The sequence below is a fragment of the Apostichopus japonicus genome, chromosome 3, assembly GCF_037975245.1.
Source record: "Apostichopus japonicus isolate 1M-3 chromosome 3, ASM3797524v1, whole genome shotgun sequence".
In the NCBI taxonomy this organism is placed as follows: Eukaryota; Metazoa; Echinodermata; class Holothuroidea; order Aspidochirotida; family Stichopodidae; genus Apostichopus; species Apostichopus japonicus.
Genome location: NC_092563.1, coordinates 2632252 through 2652500, shown reverse-complemented (window position 1 = coordinate 2652500; position 20249 = coordinate 2632252). Strand labels below are relative to the sequence as shown.

The 20249-nt window shown below is 38.6% G+C and overlaps 2 protein-coding genes across 5 annotated transcripts in view; one reads left to right on the top strand and one right to left on the bottom strand.

Moving 5' to 3' along the window:
• LOC139959962 (hyalin-like) overlaps window positions 1-9739 on the top strand; it is a 17568-nt gene extending 7829 nt beyond the window's left edge. For all 3 annotated transcript variants that reach the window (XM_071957928.1, XM_071957937.1, XM_071957920.1), the window contains exons 7-12: window positions 808-1056; window positions 1952-2161; window positions 3199-3444; window positions 4713-4979; window positions 5757-5996; window positions 6870-9739. In XM_071957928.1, coding sequence (XP_071814029.1) covers window positions 808-1056; window positions 1952-2161; window positions 3199-3444; window positions 4713-4979; window positions 5757-5996; window positions 6870-7264 — 1607 coding nt within the window. In that variant the 3' untranslated portion in view covers window positions 7265-9739. The remainder of the gene's footprint in view (window positions 1-807; window positions 1057-1951; window positions 2162-3198; window positions 3445-4712; window positions 4980-5756; window positions 5997-6869) is intronic.
• LOC139959980 (lysosomal protective protein-like) lies at window positions 8787-20249 on the bottom strand. 2 transcript variants are annotated; one of them, XM_071957948.1, is made up of 12 exons: window positions 20013-20249; window positions 18339-18526; window positions 17427-17589; window positions 16714-16800; window positions 14902-15075; window positions 14270-14361; window positions 13188-13275; window positions 12766-12936; window positions 12042-12184; window positions 11239-11320; window positions 10531-10719; window positions 8787-10029 (listed from the first exon to the last, which is right to left on the bottom strand). In XM_071957948.1, the coding sequence occupies exons 2-12, from the start codon at window positions 18515-18517 to the stop codon at window positions 9946-9948; spliced, it is 1452 nt and encodes a 483-aa protein (XP_071814049.1). In that variant the 5' UTR covers window positions 18518-18526; window positions 20013-20249; the 3' UTR covers window positions 8787-9945. The 2 variants fall into 2 exon arrangements, with proteins under 2 accessions (XP_071814049.1, XP_071814058.1); XM_071957957.1 differs by lacking the exon at window positions 20013-20249 and adding an exon at window positions 19805-19950.

Genomic DNA, 20249 nt, shown 5'->3' with positions numbered 1-20249 from the left:
GATTACTATAGCATGACTCATTTGCCAACGTTTTAGATGCAATCGTTCACAATAAAAGAGTTAGTAAACGGTCACACTATAACAGCTTAACAATAAGGGGTTAATCAACGGTCTAGCGTGCGTTACTCACAGGATTAATGCACGATCGGGGGATAATGCAAGCGATGCACGAGGGCGGAGCCCGAGTGCATCCAGCGATAGCATTAACACCCGGAGTGCATTAAGTCATGTGAGTAACGCACGCTAGACCGTTGATTAACCCCGTTCATTCATACACTACCATTTGTGTGGGGGAAAAATCATAAAACAAAACATTTTTGGTTACATATTGAACCAAAGATTTATTAAAGTGATGCCCCGTAATTTTACCGTGCGTTACTCACAGGATTAACCACGGTCAGCTGACCTGAATGGACCAATAGGATTTAGGAATCTTTACTAAGTATGAATGAACATGGAATTAAGTAACTGATAATGGTTCATAATCATAATTCACCCTCTCCGCCAACCCCCCCTCCCCCTTCCCAGCCCCTCGTCAGGTTATTTCCAGTTAATAGAACACTGTGGTCCGTAGTTATCTTCAGACAATGACCGGGGAAATAGGTGATATTAATTTGTACATCCCTTTGCAATGAATGAACGTAATATCCGTCCCGATTTCTATATATAAATTAGACTAGGCTTCGCACCGACACAGTAAGAGTACGACAGGTCTAGGCTATCGTATATTGAGTCAGCATGTTTGTGGTGAAAATAATTAACTTTCAAATTAATCTCATCATCTTTCTTTTTACGTTTCCTGTTCAGTTGACGATAGCGCTCCAGTTGTAAATTGCCCAGAAAACGAGACCGTCGTTATTCCGAGTGGAAGCTTTGGTATAAATTACATGTATGACGAACCGACTGCCACAGATTTATCCGGGACGGTCTTGGTTCTGTCACGGACCCATTCCCCTGGTTACTTCTTCACCACAGGAACTACGACTCTGACCTATGTGTTTGCAGATCTCACAGAAAACACGGCCGAGTGTACATTCAACTTAACTTTTGTAGAAGGTATATACAGGTGTTTATAATGAGTATATCGTTTAGAGCAGGGTTGTCCAACCTACGGCCCGCGGGCCACAGTCCGGCCCGCCGCATGGTTGCTTCCGGCCCGCCAGAGATGCTCTACGGTGCGAAATGTTAGTGAGCAGATTTATTGATAACAATTTTAAGCTATATAATCAATCATTCGAACCTTCTGGGTCCAAAAAACTGCATACAGGTCAGTTTGTGTGACACTCTCTCAGCGGAGGGGGGGGGGGGGGCGGCTGGACTTTATTCATGTTTTATCAGGAAGGAAAATAAATCAGTGCGCTCCGCGCGCAGTGCTCATATCTTGTTGCCTTGGGCTTCGGGCGAAAATCGAAAAATCGAGCGTAGGGTTCATGAGGCCCCCTCCTTCATCATAATCATTCCATGCGGCCCTCCTCTGCAAAGGTTGGACAACCCTGGTTTAGGAGGTACAGACATTATGACGTCACTGTTGTAGACGGTACCTATATAGACAATCAGAGGTCATAGATATTTACATATACACTATTGTTAAAGGGTATATGTATATAGACAGATAAAGTATATGTGGATTTGCGATAGCGCCACTATTGCATGGGGGGGGGGGGGTATAGGAAGAGTTAAAAATTAAGAGGTGCAGAGCTTACGTCTCGGTAGTCCGCAAGTTATCATGACGGCATATCGAGACCCAAAAAAGTGTGTCACGAAAATGTTTCGGTGGGCAGCAGGCCATAAATATGCTAGACAAACCTGCAAATATGTTCGACAGATACATCGGTATGCTATTGACTGATCCACAGATAATGTTGTAAGTTGATGAAACTTAACAGATAACAGTTGTATAGTTTAAAAACCTGTTAAATCTACCTTTTTACAATGTATTTTTATGATTTAGAGCCAGAAGCTATATGTCCATGGAGAGCAGTTTCTGCTACAGCGACTGGAATCGACACGACGGTAATTTGGAAGAATCCATTTTCGTTGAGAAGTGGTGATGGGGATGACCAAGCAGATTTCTTCAGTGGGGGTCAATTTAAAGTCGGCGTGTCGAAAGTGATGAGCCATAACAACCAATCTTTGTGTCGGTTTAGTGTTATTGTGGAAGGTAACATATAAGATAACATTTCATGACTATTCAATAATGTGTGTTTCTTCAGTGTTATTACTCATTGTAACATCGTAATTGTTTCTGAAGAATGAATGGGTTTAACATTAACGTTCAAAGTAATAACATAGCATGTGTTTCAAAACGATTAATATGCATGTTGGTTTATTGTTATAATTGAATTTCATCAAGTGACATCACGCATGGTTCAAAATCATTAATGTCAGTTTAATGTTATAATATTCAAAGTTATACATTATAGCATGTGTGTCAGAACGATTAACATACATGTTGGTCCAGTGGTATCATTCAATGCAACATCCAACAAGACTCCATCATATGAATGGCTAAATATCAATGTTGAACGGAACCATGATATGTGTAGGCTGTTTTAATTGCATTATGATTCATTGTAACATATTACTTTAGACCGATGCATAATTAGCCAGTATCTATTATGTATGTATGTTGCAGTACGTGTTGCTTTTCAACGTAACATGTTACTTTTATCAGAATTGTATAACATACTTCATACTTATTGAATAACAGGTTTCCATGATCTTTACTGCATGTCAAGCTTTGATCTATATCACAAATACCTAAATTATGGCGCTACCAATCAGGAATGAAGCGGTTGGGTGGTGGGGGGGGGGGGAGGTGGTGGTGATGTATGTAAGGATCGAGGGCTGTTAGGAGACCGAAGATATTTACGCAAAAATAGGGAAAGGGCACGGTGATAATCATGTGGTCAATTGTCAGCCTTTTTTATTGTATTTTCATTTGTCAGTTCCATAATTCCATTCCCGTGGTCGGGGAGGGGTGCTTTGTCACAAACCAATGCAATGTCAGTCGTTCAGTAAGGAAAATATGAACATAAACAATTTTTTTTAGGGTTCCAGTATTCTAGGGCACAAGGACATACCAAAGAGACTGCTTAGAAGTAAAATGTGGAGAAACCATTTTACCCTCATCATTCTTGACCTTTGATATTTCAACATTTTGATCTCTTGTTTGAAATTTATTTACTTAAATTTAAGATTTGAATCCTCCAACCATCACGTCCTGTTCCGATGATATCAATGTCCAGTTGGAGTTTGAAGAAGAGTTTGTGGCAGTACAATGGCAAGTACCGACTGCTTTGGACCTAGAAACCAGAGAGCTAGTTATTCAAGCAACCCATACGCCGGGTGATATCTTTTCGGAAGGCGTTACCACAGTTAACTACACGTTCACTGATTTGTCCAATAACCAGGCTACGTGCAACTTCCATATCAATATTACAAGTGAGTTTCATTCTCAATTCGGGTGGTATGCATGGGGAGGAGTATATAGGGAAAAGGACGGGGTATAGGCCAGGACACAGGGAGTTAAATGGTGTAGGGGACGTGTAAGGGGTAGGAGAAAGATGGAGATGAGGGTCGGGGGCATGGGCGTCAGCAGGTTTCAGAAAGTGAGTGAGGGGGACACTATACTATCTAAGCGGAGCGCCACCATTGGTTGGCGCGTAGCGTACCAGAAAATTTTGGGTACATAAGACCCCCTAGATCGCAGGAGACGGCCTTCCTGAGTCGTTTTTAGTTACATCAGAACCAGATCTGTGAGGAGAAATTTTGTCTCACAAAACTAAATCCCGACAGAAAGTACTGGTAGAAAGATGCCGTTCTGACACCAAGGGAGACGAATTACACAGCGTCCATCTCAAACGAAATATTGAGAAAGTGGCGCCGTCACCTCCGGGATGAGTGGAGTGGTATACATATAATACATGCATGTAGGTGCGAGACGTCAGTTGTTATGTGCCCATGCAGGTACTTTAATAATAATAATCAGAAAAAGGCACCGCGCGCAGAGCGTGTGTAGCGCCTAGACGGCACTAAACAATAAAGATCTACCATATCCGGCGAATACATGTAGCCAAGCTTAATTACTTAACCCCTACACCCCTATTCGTCCGTCCAGTCCAAGGGACTGGAGGTAGTGATATGAACATAGTAACTCATCACCATCTACCTGTATGGCTTACCTAATCCCTTGGAACCCATACAAACAACATGTGTGCAAGATTCAATACACTTTCGAATGATCTCCCCCCCCCCCCCGAACGAATTAAATGGGCAGATTTAGGATATTGGGAGAATGGGAGATAAATGACGGTGCAAGTGATAGATAGCAGGGGCCCAGGGAGTCCAGATTTCTTGACCTTAAACAGAAAATCGCGCATATGCATGTGATTTTTTTTTAATAACTACTCTAAAAAGTGGGTGGGACAAATGATATGATATCCCCTCCACTTTTGAAAGTGGGGGGGGGGACATGTCCCCCCGTCCCCCACCTGTTGACGCCCATGGTCGGGAGTAGAAATACGTTGTACAGGTAAGAGGGACTAGGTTATATGGGTATGAGTAATAGGGTAATATGACAAAACAAAATGCATGTCCAATAGATATATCATCGTTGTGTATATGCGATTTGAAAATGAGTTTCCTAATTTCGGCTGTAAGAAAGAATGAACTTGTCACTTTCTCATTTTTCGAAAATCATCTCTACATAGGGGGCTATGATCCAAACGATTCTGAGCCACCAAAGATAATAAACTGTCCAAACGCTACCAGAATTGTCTCCATCGATGTACCTCAAAGTGGATACGAAATAATATGGCAGGTGCCATCAGCGGTTGATAATTCGGGTTTCCCGGTGGAAGTCACTTCCAGCCATCAACCAGGAGATCAACTCCAGCTCGGAACGACAACCATAACCTACGAATTTACAGATGTTGTCGGAAATTCTGCATCTTGTAGCTTTAAGATAAACATCGTAGGTATGATATACGAGGGGAGTGGGGCAGGGGGGACGGACAAGATACTTTAAGGTCTCTACGGACTGATGACATCGCTGAAATGTTTAATATCGATCTGGGAAGACTACATATACGTACATTGGAGGAATGTTATGGCTTATATACTGACTCACACACTTACACGTCGGGCGGCTATATCCAGATTCACGGTGTTTAACTCGATCAGTGAGATTTTTCTAGTACCCGGAGGACCATTTCATATTGATAAAACCTTGCATAATTCTCCTAAGCTTAGCCTACTAGATGCTATGTGCCATTACTTCTTTATATCACCCTCCTCCTTTATCCACTGGACCATACCAAATTACCAAATTAAGGCGGAGTGTATAGCCTAGTGGTTAACGCCGGCGTCTCCCAGTCATGAGATCCCCGGTTCGATTCACCGCCAACAGCAATGTGTGTCGTCTGGCAAGGCAGTTGTTCAATAACAACTTCCCGACATAGACATTAAATGAATGTGTGCCGAGAGATTGGCTTCGGTCAGCTTGCGAGTCTACAAGCCTCCATGGCTTCTTTCGCGAGTTCCTGCTTGCGGGAAGATCACATATACATACATACCACTGATCTGTTCAAAAAAAAAATCCAAAATTTATATTATTTATTGTTTTTACTACCTCACTTATTGAAATATATAAACATAACAAATTCACCTTTTTGTCGTATATTTCCATCACGTTGTAAAGCCCAATTTTGACATGTCTTTTTGAGGTTTCTTTCTCATTCTTTTCTATGCTACAGTATCTGAAGTGTTTGGACGGTTCTCTACTTGCCCACCAAATGTTATCGTCCATGTAATGGATTCGACAAATCAATCACGTGTCTTCTGGGATGAGCCACAGTTCACCATAGCTGAAACAATAATAACACAAAATCACTTTTCTGGAAGTGATTTCTTTATTGGAAGGACTGACGTCATCTACTCGGCTGAACGGAATGGAGTACTATTGGACGAATGCAGGTTTACAATCAACATCCTCGGTAAGGTGGTGGTATTAATGAAATTCGTTAGGCTGGAAACGGCCTTAAAACGTTCGAAAATTAGCTCTCTCGTCGCAAACTGCGTCCGGGAGGCCGTTTGCAGCCCCTGGTACGTTCTCAGCTACTGAGGACGATCTCGGTGAAAACAGGCAGTTTCTCAGCCTGCTGAAAACGGTCACGAAACGTCAGAAACTGGTCTCAGATCAGCCCGCGGGAAAGAGAAGGGGGGGGGGTGGAGATGCATAGCCCCTTTGCAACCTCACATAACACATTGAAAAATACAGTAGGTACTAACACCATTTTCTTTCCGAGCGAGAATGTCTTCAGTCCCCTCCCTACACAGGGAGTCTGCTTAATTACTGACCAAATGCCGAATCCTAGCTCCTTTATGCAAATAATGAATCTGCTAGTGCTAACTCTTATAAAACATACACAATCAAAAATGAACTTATCAACATGTGATCACATGGGACAAGCTCAGTATGGTAACTGGTGGCAACGAGCAACATTGGCGCCAAGAGTCAGGTCCATGTGTGCACTCTTCACGTTTTCTTTCATGGTATAGGCCTATACTATAAACTGACAACCGATCACCATGGTATATCACATCTTTCACCAGGTCCCTTTGCATCCTAATGTTTTTACCTTAGATTCGACACAGTGTTCGAACGTTCACTACAATAATTATACAATTAAGTTTAATTATAATTATTATCATGTGACTGACTGACTTAGGTGCGTAGGACGCTGTGTCCCTTTGCCCTTGATCATGTAATGAAGTATAATTACAATCCGTGAACTTACCGAGCCTAGTCTCTACCATTGACCGTTGAGAACATTAACCAATCACCCTATTCAAATTTCTCCTCACAGATATAACCCCTCCGACGGTTTTCCATTGCCCCGAGACGCTAAGGTTTCTATCCTGCCGAGGCGTGAGGACGGCAACATGGTTTGAACCACGTGCTCTGGACAACTCCAATACGGCCACGTCCGTCGTCCAGACGCATTACCCTGGGGTATCCTCGTTTGGTCGCGGTACTACTGCCGTCAGTTACTTCTTTACCGATCCATCTGGCAATACCGCAACGTGCCACTTTAATGTAATTATTCACAGAGACAGATGCATCTATTTCACATCTAAGATCCTTATTATCGTTGCTAATATCCTCTTGTTCGCCATTCTCTCTTCGCTGATAATTGGCCTGTTGTGCAGATGGTCAAAAGGTGAATGGAGTCAACGAGATGACCGTGTCCGACAACAGTGAAGAGACGACCAATACTCAGATCGAAAACACCACCACATTGAAATGGACTTTTTAAGTTGTATTCTAAGACGGATTTTTTAACTTTCTATATATCTTACACCTTAATTCTTATAATTGGGGTATAATGGTAGACTGAGACTTCCTAAGCTAAATACAAATCTTTATCGGAATTCTTTTATCCCTAGCTCGTGCAATTAAACTTGACAACAGCAACTTATGTTGTTAGTCTTCATATTGTGTATATGTTTTTTTTTTAATCCGATCTTACCTTTTTATTACTATTATCTGTATACTTGTTCTTAGATTTATACAGTTTTGTATATTTTATGACTTGTGCGAGTACCACAATTTTCTTTTATAGAATAATAAAGTTTGACTTCGCTTTACTTGATTTTATTTGTTGCTTGTCGTTATCTTAATTTCTTAATTTGATTAATGTTGTTGTTGTTAGTATTATTATTGTTGTTATAATTGTAGAGGTTGTATCATAATACACGGCTTATGAAAGCTTCTTGTCTTTTCCGCAGCCTCGTAGCCAAGAAGTTTTACTGCGTATGTGTGTGGAGGGGGGGGGGTGGAGGAGGGCGGCGTGTACCTATAGTAAATCCAGTTTGTGTCCTTTTTAACTTGTGAATCAATCAATGCTCGCCACGACGCAATACTGTTACACGTTCTTTGACACAAATCAAAATGGTATGTTTTCACTCACCCATTTTCGGAATGTTGTCTGAAAACGTATGTAGCCGAAACTACAGCAAACTTAAAAAGAACGTTCCATTAATTTTTAAAGGGTTACTACTTCTGTAAGGCAATATGTTGTTGAATGTGTTATCTTAACGGCGGTTTCTTGGGCAGAGTAGAAACTGCCACAGGAGTCGATACTTTATTTTAAGAGTTCAAAATATGACAGTATATAAACGTTGTAATAAACAAAAACAAAACCATAGTTGAAATATCGTACAGCATATGTGGCTTCATGATGTCATATTTTAAACTTGTCCAAGTCTTCGCTTGTGTGGGTGTGTGTGTGTGTGTGAAGGCACAATCAACCTGTGATATCTCCCAATATGGAAAAGAATTTTTCTTAGCTGCTTGGGGAAGTTATTCTTCTGTATCTCACAAAGATCAACATGCTTGGGTTGAGTTTTTGATTGGATGTGACTTCAGAGCTTCCTCTTTCGAAAACAAATATGAAAATATGAACACTAATATCGCTATATGAGTTTCTGTATTTTACTGTGACTAACATCCTTCCCTTTTCTCATATTAAAGTTTGACTAAACAAGAATATATATATTAAAAAAAATCTGGATGGGAAAATATTCTCTATATTGTATATATTATATAGTTTGTCTTTATCATTAAGCATGTGATTTTGTGAGATATAAAAATATCACAAAAGGTTTCTTCTTGTTTGGTAGAACAAAAAGCTCCCTTTATCATACTACTTGACTGCATATGCTGGACTTTCCATTTTCATTATTTAAAAAAAACAAATAAAGCAAAAAGAATAGACAGAAAATTAAATTGTGCTTGAATTGATTTATTTATCAGACCTTTGCAATTAAACTTGTTTCAGTGCGTACAATAGATTGATAGCCTCTGACAGTAATCATAGCACAAGTAGTTTGGGTGCACTTCAACCCTATACGCATTTACTTTTAATTGTTGGGTGACTCGTGACGGACCCGACTAGCAATATCTTCGAGCATGCTGCAGATACTGTATGAAGAAGGTACTGGAACAGACATTTCAAAACTTTTAGAGTGCAAACTGCTCGACAGTCACTTTGATGAATCCACTATTACATCATTCTTGGTCGAGTACTTAAATCAATGAAAAATGTGACAGAGTTTGGAAAGTGAAGATGTAAGGAGAAACTTGCTCAATTGGCAAATTTATCGTAACGAAATGATTGAAGGGATGGCTAGATCTGCAATTTACAGGCATAATGAAAAACTATTTGGACTCCCAATATATATTTTTGATAAACCTAAAACCTTGTGTACAATTTGTATAATGGCTCACATAAATCTGCTGGCTACCCCACTGTTCCTACTTTACCCTATCCAAATGGGCAACTTCTGAGAACATCCCCCCCCCCTTCTGTATTATAATCCATTTAAATATAAATTTAAACAGAAAAGAGCTCAAATGGTCACATTCGACTATACAAATGAAGCAATAAGATTTAGGGTCTATAACACATTATAACAAATGTCACAGACACAGCAAATTGTTTGCACCTCTTTCTCCACTCTCTAAACTTAATTTCAGCAAAACCATATTTCATTTTTGAATAGAGTACACATGGAATATGGATAGTAAGATATGTTCAACCCCACAAAAATAAAGTTTTAAACTACAGTTTTACAATGTTCCAGAGAGCAATTGAGAGGAAAATCATCTTTGTAAACGAATTGCTTTGGCATTTAGCAGAACACTGAACTATTACTCAGTAAAAGGAAAAGAAAATTCTGTGATAGCATTAATTTATATTTATTTCGTTAAGTATACAGTGAAACGAACGGGAAAGAAAGTCGGAATTTTACTTTTATATACATATATCGTAATCCTTTCAAAAAGCAATACCAATATGAATTGTATGAAATTGAAAGACTATTTAAGTAGTGCAAATTCAAAAAAAAGAAGAAATGTTATAAAAAAGGGCTAAATATCATCTAGTATGGTTTGCCGGTTACAAAGTTCTGAATTAGAAGTGAAGTGGCAATTGGTTTATCTTGTGGAGCCATATGGCCAGCACCCTGAAAGACAGAAAAAGAGAAATAGCTTGAAAAAAAATACAGAAAGAAAAGTGAAGTCTCCACTGGAACACCTTCGAGGAATTTCAACTTTGATATTCAACTTTTGCTAAATAATTTTGTATTTCTCATGCATGAATAATATAAATTTTGATATCAACTTCCCTGTAAGTAGCCTTTATTTTATGAATTTAAAGCCAGTTTAACATCTCTTTGGGGCCTAGACATCCCAGACAACAAGCAAAAATCAAATAGAATAAAGTACAGAATGGAAGGGTAGAGCTTAGGCTAGAGTCTAGCATATAAATACATTTCTTTCTTTTTTAAAAGAACACTTGTGTTGAGTTAAAAGTGATTGTTAGAGACTGGAGAGGGTTTGGTGTGGTGGTTGTGGGGGGGGGGGGAGAGGTGGGTACGTTCCATCTAATTACTGCATCACAACTCACTGCTTCATCTACTTAAAAACAATAGTAAAAAAATAAATATTAAGTGAAACCTACTCACCTTAACAGTAGCAAATGCAATCTTCTCATATTCTTTGATAAATCCAGCAATTTGGTCAGATCCATCAAAGTACAGCCAAGGTCTCCATTGGACCTCATCTTGGGCTCCCAGGCCGTCGACGAACCACTGGTTGCCGAGGAAGTTACAGGCTGTATCTAGGTCACCGTTGTAGACCAGGAGTCGTACTTTCTGTAAATAACAAATGACCTTCATGCTAGTGCTACTCGTACAATTCTATTACAAACTTAATTTCTTTTCTACTTTTGTTTTACCTTTTTCATTGCCCTGAACAACTCCCTTTTCCAATTTATCTTAAGCACCTCTTTAATTCTGTATTAACTCCATCCCCCTCCCTTCCCCCCCCCACAAAAAAAATGAAAATGTAATGGTTTTAAAGGTTAGAACCTGAGGACTTTATCTGGGGTTTCCATCAAATAGTTCAAACAGTCAAATTACAAAAATAGTTGACAGAGTAATCAATTCTAGTCAAACGAACAAAAGAACAGTCAAAATGATAAAATCGTACAAAAAGAGAAAGTATAGAATGTTTCAAAATAGTTTTCGACAAAATGAGAATGAAATCACACCCATTGGTCTGCCCCAGACCAAATCTGAGTCGACCTCTCTGATTTTTGGGGAGGCTTACAGCGATCTTCTTCCTTCCTCTACATCTTTAATGATCTAATGACCAAATTTCTTGCGACTTACATGAGCCAAATTTTGCAGGATGTATGTGTAGATGGGTGCCATATCGGAATATACCCTTTGGTAATTCTTTAGGACTGTTGCACTGAAACGGAGTCAAAGAGAAAAGGATAAGATGTAGACGAGATGAAAATAACACTTAACCTAAATCAGGCCTCCCTAGATAAAGCTGTAATGTCATGATACACACTGTTTACTCACACTGCGATACAGGTTCACAAGTTTATTAAAATGACGATCTAGTGTTATTCAAGATGCATTATTCCTGCCGTTTACAAACGCGGACAAACTGACTGTCTGTCGAGATGGCCTAGATCATCCCAGTCAAATTTTGACAGGCTCCTTTATTTATGACCAAGTACAATGACCAAATTCAAAGTTTTATGTTTATTCGCAAGTCGAGACGGACTCAGACTCGCTCGTAAAAACACCATCGACGGGGGGCCCATTTGCCTCCACGTTTACATTACGGATCAGACCCCATGCTCGGTGGTTTGCATTAAAACATGTTCTGTAGATTTCGAAACACTGTCTGATTAATAGAAGAGAAAAATGGTGCAAAACTATAAGCCATGTGCTGTACATCGCTGCCATTAATGCATACTATCATGCACACGTACTACAGACCACAGGGTCAAAGCTCGCTGGGGTGACGTCCAATCTAGACGGTGCTTTAGGTTCATGAAAAAGTCATTAGTTAAGAGAAAAAATGTGTTTTTTGTCTAAAACTTGATATTTGATTTTATCAATAGCCGACCCATCTGTTATTTTCATTGAATATCTCCTTGGGGTCTTGCCAATCTTACCTGCAGGGTGTCCACTTTGGTAGAGACGGCTTTATGTGCAAAGCGGTCCTGACGTAGGCGTTATTCAGGTAGTCCTGGGCGTTAGTGTAATTAAGGCATGGTGGTGACTCACTCAGCCTTATAGAGGGAAACTGCTTCAGCTCCTAAACAACGGCAGATGAATATATGTATGAATGTATGACTAAAATACACAACTTCACAAGGTACGACAAAATTATTAGAGGGGTCGATGAAAGTTTGTTTGAGCATTTATTGTCCTTCCTCCAGAATTATGGTGTGGAGTGATGTCTTTGCTGGTTGCCCCAAAAAGAGGAGATTTGTCAATAAGCAAAGTGTTACAAAGTGTCAGAATAAACTTTGAAAGAACCTGAGAGAAATATATTTTTGGTAGTGGTAGAGAGGGAAGGAGCAAAGGGAGGGGGGGGAGGGGTTGATTTTATTCAGGTAAAATTCAAGACGAAATTCACCCTTAATTTTTCTTTTTTATTTGGATTTCAGATTACCGTCAGAAATTATACAAAGGGTGTGTAATTACAGATCAATCTGTACGGAGATGTTTATCACATTGCATTGGTTTTCCTTCTTCTTTTTGATATTCAAAAGATTCTTAACAGCACTCTAACTTCTGATACAGTTGTTTTAATAAAAGACCAATGATTTGATAAGGCTTAAAGTGTTTACATTTACTAGAAGTGACACCACCCGCCAATGACCAGCCCCTTACCTTGTGTAACTTTTCTTCGATACGAGTACCTCTGAACATGATTTCCATTTCTGGGGTGGTTCTGAAAAACTTGGTCCCGTTACTTTTTTGCGGAGAAAATCCAGCGCAGGTCGCTAGGATGTTGTATGGGTTGATTCCACTTGTTCCTAAAATAGTAATTGCTTGGGTAACCTGCAAAAAAAAAAAAAAAAAAATTATAAAATGTATCACAGAATTAATAATTGATGAAGATTTGACGTGATAACCCCCCCCCCCCCTTAGAAAAATGAACGGACAGAAAAATGCTGTTTGAAAATTGCTCCTGATCTCCAAACACATGTAGATGAATGAGAAATACCTGACATTTCAACAATTTCAACAATACCAATGCGACAGTGTGAAAATGTTTCGCCAAAGAAACAAAAAGCCAAATCGATACTCACTCTATCTGTACATTCTGTAACCGTGGAATTGTAGAAGTTGCAATTGTTTGGCCCATCGCAACAGTTCTGCACTAGCTCATCCCATAGACTACAAAATAAAAGAAACATATCAAAAATGGATGCATATTGGTGATGGATCAAAGATCGAATGGTGTTTAGGTGTCACCTAATTCAGTTTTCAATTCGTTTATCATCATCCAGATTTTCAGCTAAATGTTGATGTAGAAAGAAACAGGAAAGCTTTTTAAGTACTTTCAGCAAAAACACTTGAAACATAGCACTGGGAAAGAATAGAGGGAGACAATACAAATGCCAGAAATGGCCATTTCGATGATATCACATTTTAGACTTAATCAAGTCATCCATTGATCATTCAATGTGTAGGATAATGAAAACCTGAAAACCTCCCAAACAGATAACGGTTTCTCATGACTAAAGGTGACCGTATTTAATCTTCGATATTGAGAAACATGTTGACCTCTCCCAAACCCCCCCCCCCCCAACCCATACCTTGGTCAGTACCTACATAGTATATTTTACATGTAGGGGTGGCATTTTTAGGATCTCTCAGTGTTTTGGTGGTTCTGTGTTTCCAAGATACACCAAGGTTAGATAAAAAATCCAGTGCTAACAAATTGTGAAGGTAATTGGTAGTCTCTAGTGCACAGTGATGCTTTTCATGTGAAGTTTAATCATATAGGTTGCCTGCCTTTATCTGTGAGCCATGAAAGAACATCATGTTTGTAGTTGTAAACAATTACAGCTTCAATTAAGTTCAACCTGTCTTTTAAGAATAGGAAACTAAATAGAGATAAAATTGAAATTATTCAAGGCTTTTTTTTTTTCAAATTTGAAGATATCCCACAGAACTTTGCATAGAGTCTGGGGAGACTTATAATCCATGGATGGGAGACGAAATCCGGTGAAACTGTCCCCGGAGAAATCAGGTACCTATGGTGACCTAACGCATGACCTGTTCTTCAATTACTTCCTCTTTTGTTAGACTATGGGCAAAACGACATTAGCAATCTGTCGAGAGGTCATCCTTTTCAAGATACACTCCTATGAATTACAATTCTTACCTGTATCCAATAATTCCGTGATAATACAAGAGGTACACCAGGGAATTGGACAATGTAGCATAGTTTGTAACACCATTGCCAGTGGCAAAACCCTGCAACAAAAGAAAACGATCATTGTGTTAAGAGGGGGTGAATTGAAATTTAGTAACAAGACAACTAATTTGCTTTGCAAGTTTTGACTTAGTTGAAACCCTTAGTTGAAACTTATACGAAGGCAATCACACACATATTAGACACACACATACTGTACCTACGCACCCCCACCATCTTGACTGCTAAAGTCTTATATTTTCATCAAATGAAGATATTTTGGAAGGATTTGCAAGAAAGGATGTGCTGCACTGTCAAATTTATTTGTGGAATAATCATGTGTGTATTAATATAAACTTAATTTGTGGGAGACTTTCCAAATAATTTCCCACCCAAAGTCAGTCTCATCACAGTATTAAGCACAGCAGCTCAGATATCAAAGTTAGTTACCTTTTTTTCTGCCCCATTTGAAATTTATGTTGACCAGTGTGGCTATTGAATTACATTTCTAACAGATTCTACTGCAGAATAGTATGCGGCCACTTTTGATAAATGCTTCATCATAGGTTCATCACAAAAATCCCAATACATGTGGTACTTACACCAAATACAACTCCTGTCAGAATTTTAGCGTCAATTGCAGCCAGAACTTGGGCCGCCAATAAGGGAGTGTATACTCCTGAATAACTCTCCCCGATGAGGAACAATTCATTGGACTTCAGCGCTGGGTACTTCTTGTAGAAATCTAGCAGTGCTGTGAAATGATCGTCCGTAATCTATAGGTAAAGGAAAGTATGTGGATATCTTCCAAACTTGTATGGTAAGAAGAGCACAAAAGATATATAAATGCATTAAATTGCATAAATAAATACAATCATAAATTATAAATAAGAGGAAGGCCTCATTCTTCTAAAGCAGATTTCAAGCAGACGTGCTGCCTTTTGTCATCAGTTCATGACAATTTCACCAAAAAAAGAACTAAAAAGATGGCGCCCATTTAGAATCACTTAAAATAAGCTTGCCATTCATCAAATGATGACATGGTCCGAGATTGTTTTCATCAATTGGTAATTAAAAAGTTATGGATTTGCCCCCCCAGACACATTGTTTTCATATTACATTGTAATCATAGATGAAAAGCAACTCAAAACTTTCAAACTATTATGCATTTCAACAAGAAAATAAAAATTGCCTAGTCAAGATAATGGACTGCATTGTTATAGACAGGATAAAGAGTGTTGAAAGTTTGACCAAAATAAACTTTGCGAGACTGCTTTCTGCTGACTACAACCATTACTAAAGAAATTCACTTTTTAAAGTATATATATTGTTGAGTTCCGAGGGTCATCAGCACGGCCAAGAATTCTGCCAGAAGATCTGTTTGGAGAAATCGTTGATAACCTGTGTATCAGTTAACCAACACAAGGCAGCGACTAGAGACCAGGCCAGGTTACAAACACACAACAAAAATGACTCTGCGCACAAGACTTTAGAGTGTGTGAGAGGCAGTTCTTCAGAAAAGATAAATTTTATGAGCATTTGTTTGATCGTCTCACTCTGGACATATACCACGCAATATAACAGTACAACATGGGGAGTACAATCCCTTTAACTATTTAATTAACAACAATAACATTATGCCCCCAAACATGTGCAGACATGTCGTAGACATTTAACTTAATGATAATGTTGGTTTACTAAATCCATAACTCTCTTAATTAGTCTATAACACACAGCAATTAACATTTAACCCCCTAAAATTACATCCTAATAGATTATGAATATTCATGACATGGCTGGCTATGAAGCTAAGTGCAGTTTACTACGGATGAGTATAAAGGCCATTCACGTTACAATATGCAAATGGTGGTCCAAACATTTCAAAGTGCCAAGTCATTTCTACCAATCAGCAAATCAGCTCATAAATTAAAGCAATGGGGTTGTGATTCATGATGAACATTTACAATAGCCTTTGCACTCCACCCAGACGACCATTCATTCTCACTTACAACTGCGTATATTGTCTTTAATAGTTCACATAGCATTGTTTCTTCTTGTCTCCACAGGTGCGAATAGCTGCCTGGCAGATACCCAACCCACTCACTGCATTTATAATAAATAAACTATTAGTAGAACAGGACTATTTTGTTCTAAGAAAACAGTCTGATGTTCTTGAGATAAAAAAGTCAAGGCAAAGCAACAATAATATTGTGCTTAAAACATTTGTTGGTAATAAATGCTCCACTTTTTGCAAACAGTTCTTTTTCAAGGTGGTAAGAGCTCAAAATTGGTTCTACATGGTAGCTGACAGGTATACATTTTCATTACTTAAAAACTGCAAAAAAGCTGCAAAACAAAATGCAAAATATCTTATTCATTTTTTTTCCAAAGCTGAACTAAGATACTTTTCATACCTCATCATCACTGGTGGTTACATTTCCATCAGGAGTATAAGAAAACCCAACCCCAGCTGGAGACTCAATGTACAGAACGTTGGCAAACTGTAAGGAAAGGAAGATATACAAAAGTTATACAGTGGTTTGGCAACCTACATGTACCTGCAGAGGAGTCTCTTGACACTTGCTCTGAAGTACACAATCACAGAGTGGGCACTACCGTCATTTAATTTTTCCATTAAGTAGGACAGAAGGGTAACTTTTTTTTCAAAATTGTAAGAGAGTAAATTGTTCATTAAGTTTTCATTAGGCCTATTCTTAAAGGCCAATCAACAGATTGATTTCCAAAAAAGAGAGATTTTTACATTTCAAAATCTACAATGGCCATCTCTTAACCCCCCCCCCCCCTCCCCATTAAATTCAAACTACTTTTGTATGACAAGTAATTCTTAAATTCAAACAACCATATCTTGAGTAAACTACAGGTCTACATGTAATGTGGAATATTTGTGCCCTCCATATGATTGTCAAACAGTCTCTCACCAGCCAAGGGTTCCATCAACTTTGGGTGACATGTTGAAGAATGGAGCAAGCAATCACAGGATACTTTCAAAAGCCAAATAACACTGTTTTGATCCTTTGAGGTACATTTTTTTGGTAAACAGGGATGTTAATTACCTTCTACAAATATATCAAGAATAGGCACATGTCTTACAAAGTTATACACTTACTTTGTTCCAGCTGTTGTCATTGTACGAGAGGCTGACCCCATCATCTTGAATTATAAATGGTCCATTCTCTGTGAGTATTCCCAACATAGAGCTACATCCAGGGCCACCATTGGTCCACACAATGAGAGGGTCTTTCAAAGGCTTTGACTGTGATGATACCAACCTAACAGTACGGATGATCAAATTATGTACATTACAGACAAACGGGAAAAATTAAAAGAGAGGGGTTTCTAACTTTAAAAATTTACAGGTATTTTTGTGAATGCATCTGGCAACAACAAAGTGAAAGACATCCTCATAGCAACTCAGCTTAAAAATGATTTTGCACTTCTTTATAATAGAATTCACAGAGGAAAATTAATATTTTTTCTACCAAAAACAAAATATTAAAACCTTGCATTTGAATGAAATTCTCATAATAGAGAACCTTAGCAGCTATATTTAGCAAACATTTCAAATGTATCTGGTTTCAAGAATAACTCAACGAGAAGGTTATAATATTAGGAAAGTGAAGCTTTTGAAAAACAGAAACAAATGTCTTTTCCATATATATTAGTGTTACATTGTCTGCTACTGTAGTACCCCATATACTGTTATACTGTAATATCCCTTGATATATAAACTATTGGCATGCAAATGGTGTTCGACATCAGCTACAGGACAACAATCACACTTTCAAAAGACAAAGAATTAACCTATATAAGATGCTGACCACCTAAACAAAAGCAACCAGACAGCCAACAGGCTCATTCATTTCTGCTTGTGCACCATTATTACAATAACATTCAGTGTTACATATATACAAATATGCCATCACCAAAGCATCAATTCCTTCTGCCTCCTGAAGGAATCAAAACACTGACTACGAATTACTGCAACTTACGGACTAAACCAAAGGATTAAGTTACTCACCAGTAGTGAAACATCTTCCCTCCTGTGGCAGCAAGGTATCCAGAATACTGGTCAAAACTTGGCTGCTTGGTGAGTCCAGGTAAGAATGTGATAGCATCCGGATTAGAAGCTGCTGTACAGGCACCCAGAAGGCCCGCAAACAAGATAGCAATGATACTGTGATCCATGTCTATGAACATCTGTAGTGGCTGCAAAATAACAGGACGTGACAAAAGTTACCTTTGATTTTGATTCTTTAGCAGATGCTTTCCAAAGCCTTTCAGACTATCTCCCTGGCTTGCTAGTAGATCTTTACTTCAGTGACAGCTGTGGGTCTGTGTGTGGAAGGGGGGGGGGGGCTAGGTCCTCAAATAACTTTCCCATACCCTCCTCTTCCTCCCTCCCCCAAATAAAAATTGTCGCATTTTTGTCCAATAAAATAGGTTCTGCCTGATCACCTACAAAAGCATTTTGTTCTAATAAATTCAAACAATCTAGCTCTATGCCCCTGCTATAGTTGCCATCAGACTACATATCATTGTTAGGTCAGTTTTGGTGGTCAGGGCAAATGGCTGTTGGGATAAGAGAAAATTGCTGCCCGAAACTTCTTTCTTTGGTGCATTAATCTCAAAGGATTGTCAAACAATCCTCTCTTTACCTATTGCACTTTGATGGACTTCTAAAGAATGTCCGAAGAATAAATATGTTGTTTTAACAAGGTAAAGAACGTGCATCCCTTTTTCTTCAAAATCTCCTTACAAGATAGCTTCTCTTTTGCTTGTAGGATACATTTACAGAAATTGGCAGACATCCTTGCATATCATTGATCAAATAAAAGTAAATCACCAAACAATGTTAGTGTGATTTGGAAAAATTTGAACTTTCATGTGATATGCTATCATAAGGACAAAAAATAAGTAATCAAATAATTTTCTATATATATATTTCAAACATTTTCTTGAATAGTCTATGAACTTTACACCGAGGAATGACATGTTACAGTAGATACAGTAGCCAGGGATATTCCAGTTGTAAGAGTAATGCATTCCAGCTGTGAAACAAGATGATTACACTATTAATTGAAATATTTGATAGGTCTAATGAAAGAAACTCTGGAGCTACCCTTCGTTACACAATTAATAATTAATATTACTAAAAGCTTCACAGGGCGATGGTTAATTTAGAATAAGTTTAGTAGAAGAAAGGTTCAGGAGGGGCAATCGAGACCCCATCAAGAACCCTATGGGAGAGAGAAAAAAAAAAACCTGAAGACACCAAAACCAGAGCTGATTACGATGCTTAAAGTAACTTTCTCAGGCCAACCATTCCATACATTCACAGCCCTATGAGGAAAAAGTATGCTGAATATTAATCCTACTTTGTAACTTCTGGAGTTTAATACATTGACTACCGGTACAACTACTATTAGCAAACCTGAAAAAGTCAGTGAAGGATAAATTGTCAAAACCATAAACAAACTTGAAAACCTGAAGCAAGTCACCACGTAACCATTGTGGTGAGATTCAGCAGCTGTAACCTCCTATAACAAGGAACACCCTTTAAGGAACTAATCGTGCCTAGAAGCCCTCCTCTGGACCTTCTTGAGTACTTCCTTATCCTTAGCAAAATATGGTGACTAGGCCGGCTAGTATAACGTTACACTGACAGTTAGTAGTTACATAATAGGAAACGCACCTTCGTTGGACTATCTTTCTTCTGATGTCTGTATACCAAAATACAATTCTTTTGCACTTTCAAAATTCAAGAAGTATGCCTTCAGAAAGGACTACTTCAAAACTCGATATTTGCTGTTTAAGATATATGTTGTCAGCTTAGGGATGGTAATCGTCAAACTAATTTATCGGATTTAGCTGAATAGGCCTACAACAGGCCAACTTTCATTGTTGATGAATCTGCATGTGACATCCTACC

Coding starts and splice junctions, on each gene's coding strand:
- LOC139959980 (XM_071957948.1), bottom strand. CDS start 18,517: ATGTTCATAGACATGGATCACAGTATCATTGCTATCTTGTTTGCGGGC. Junction 14,362..14,901: donor TGACAGGAGTTGTATTTGGT/GTAAGTACCACA, acceptor CTTTTGTTGCAG/GGTTTTGCCACTGGCAATGG. Junction 13,276..14,269: donor CACGGAATTATTGGATACAG/GTAAGAATTGTA, acceptor TTTATTTTGTAG/TCTATGGGATGAGCTAGTGC.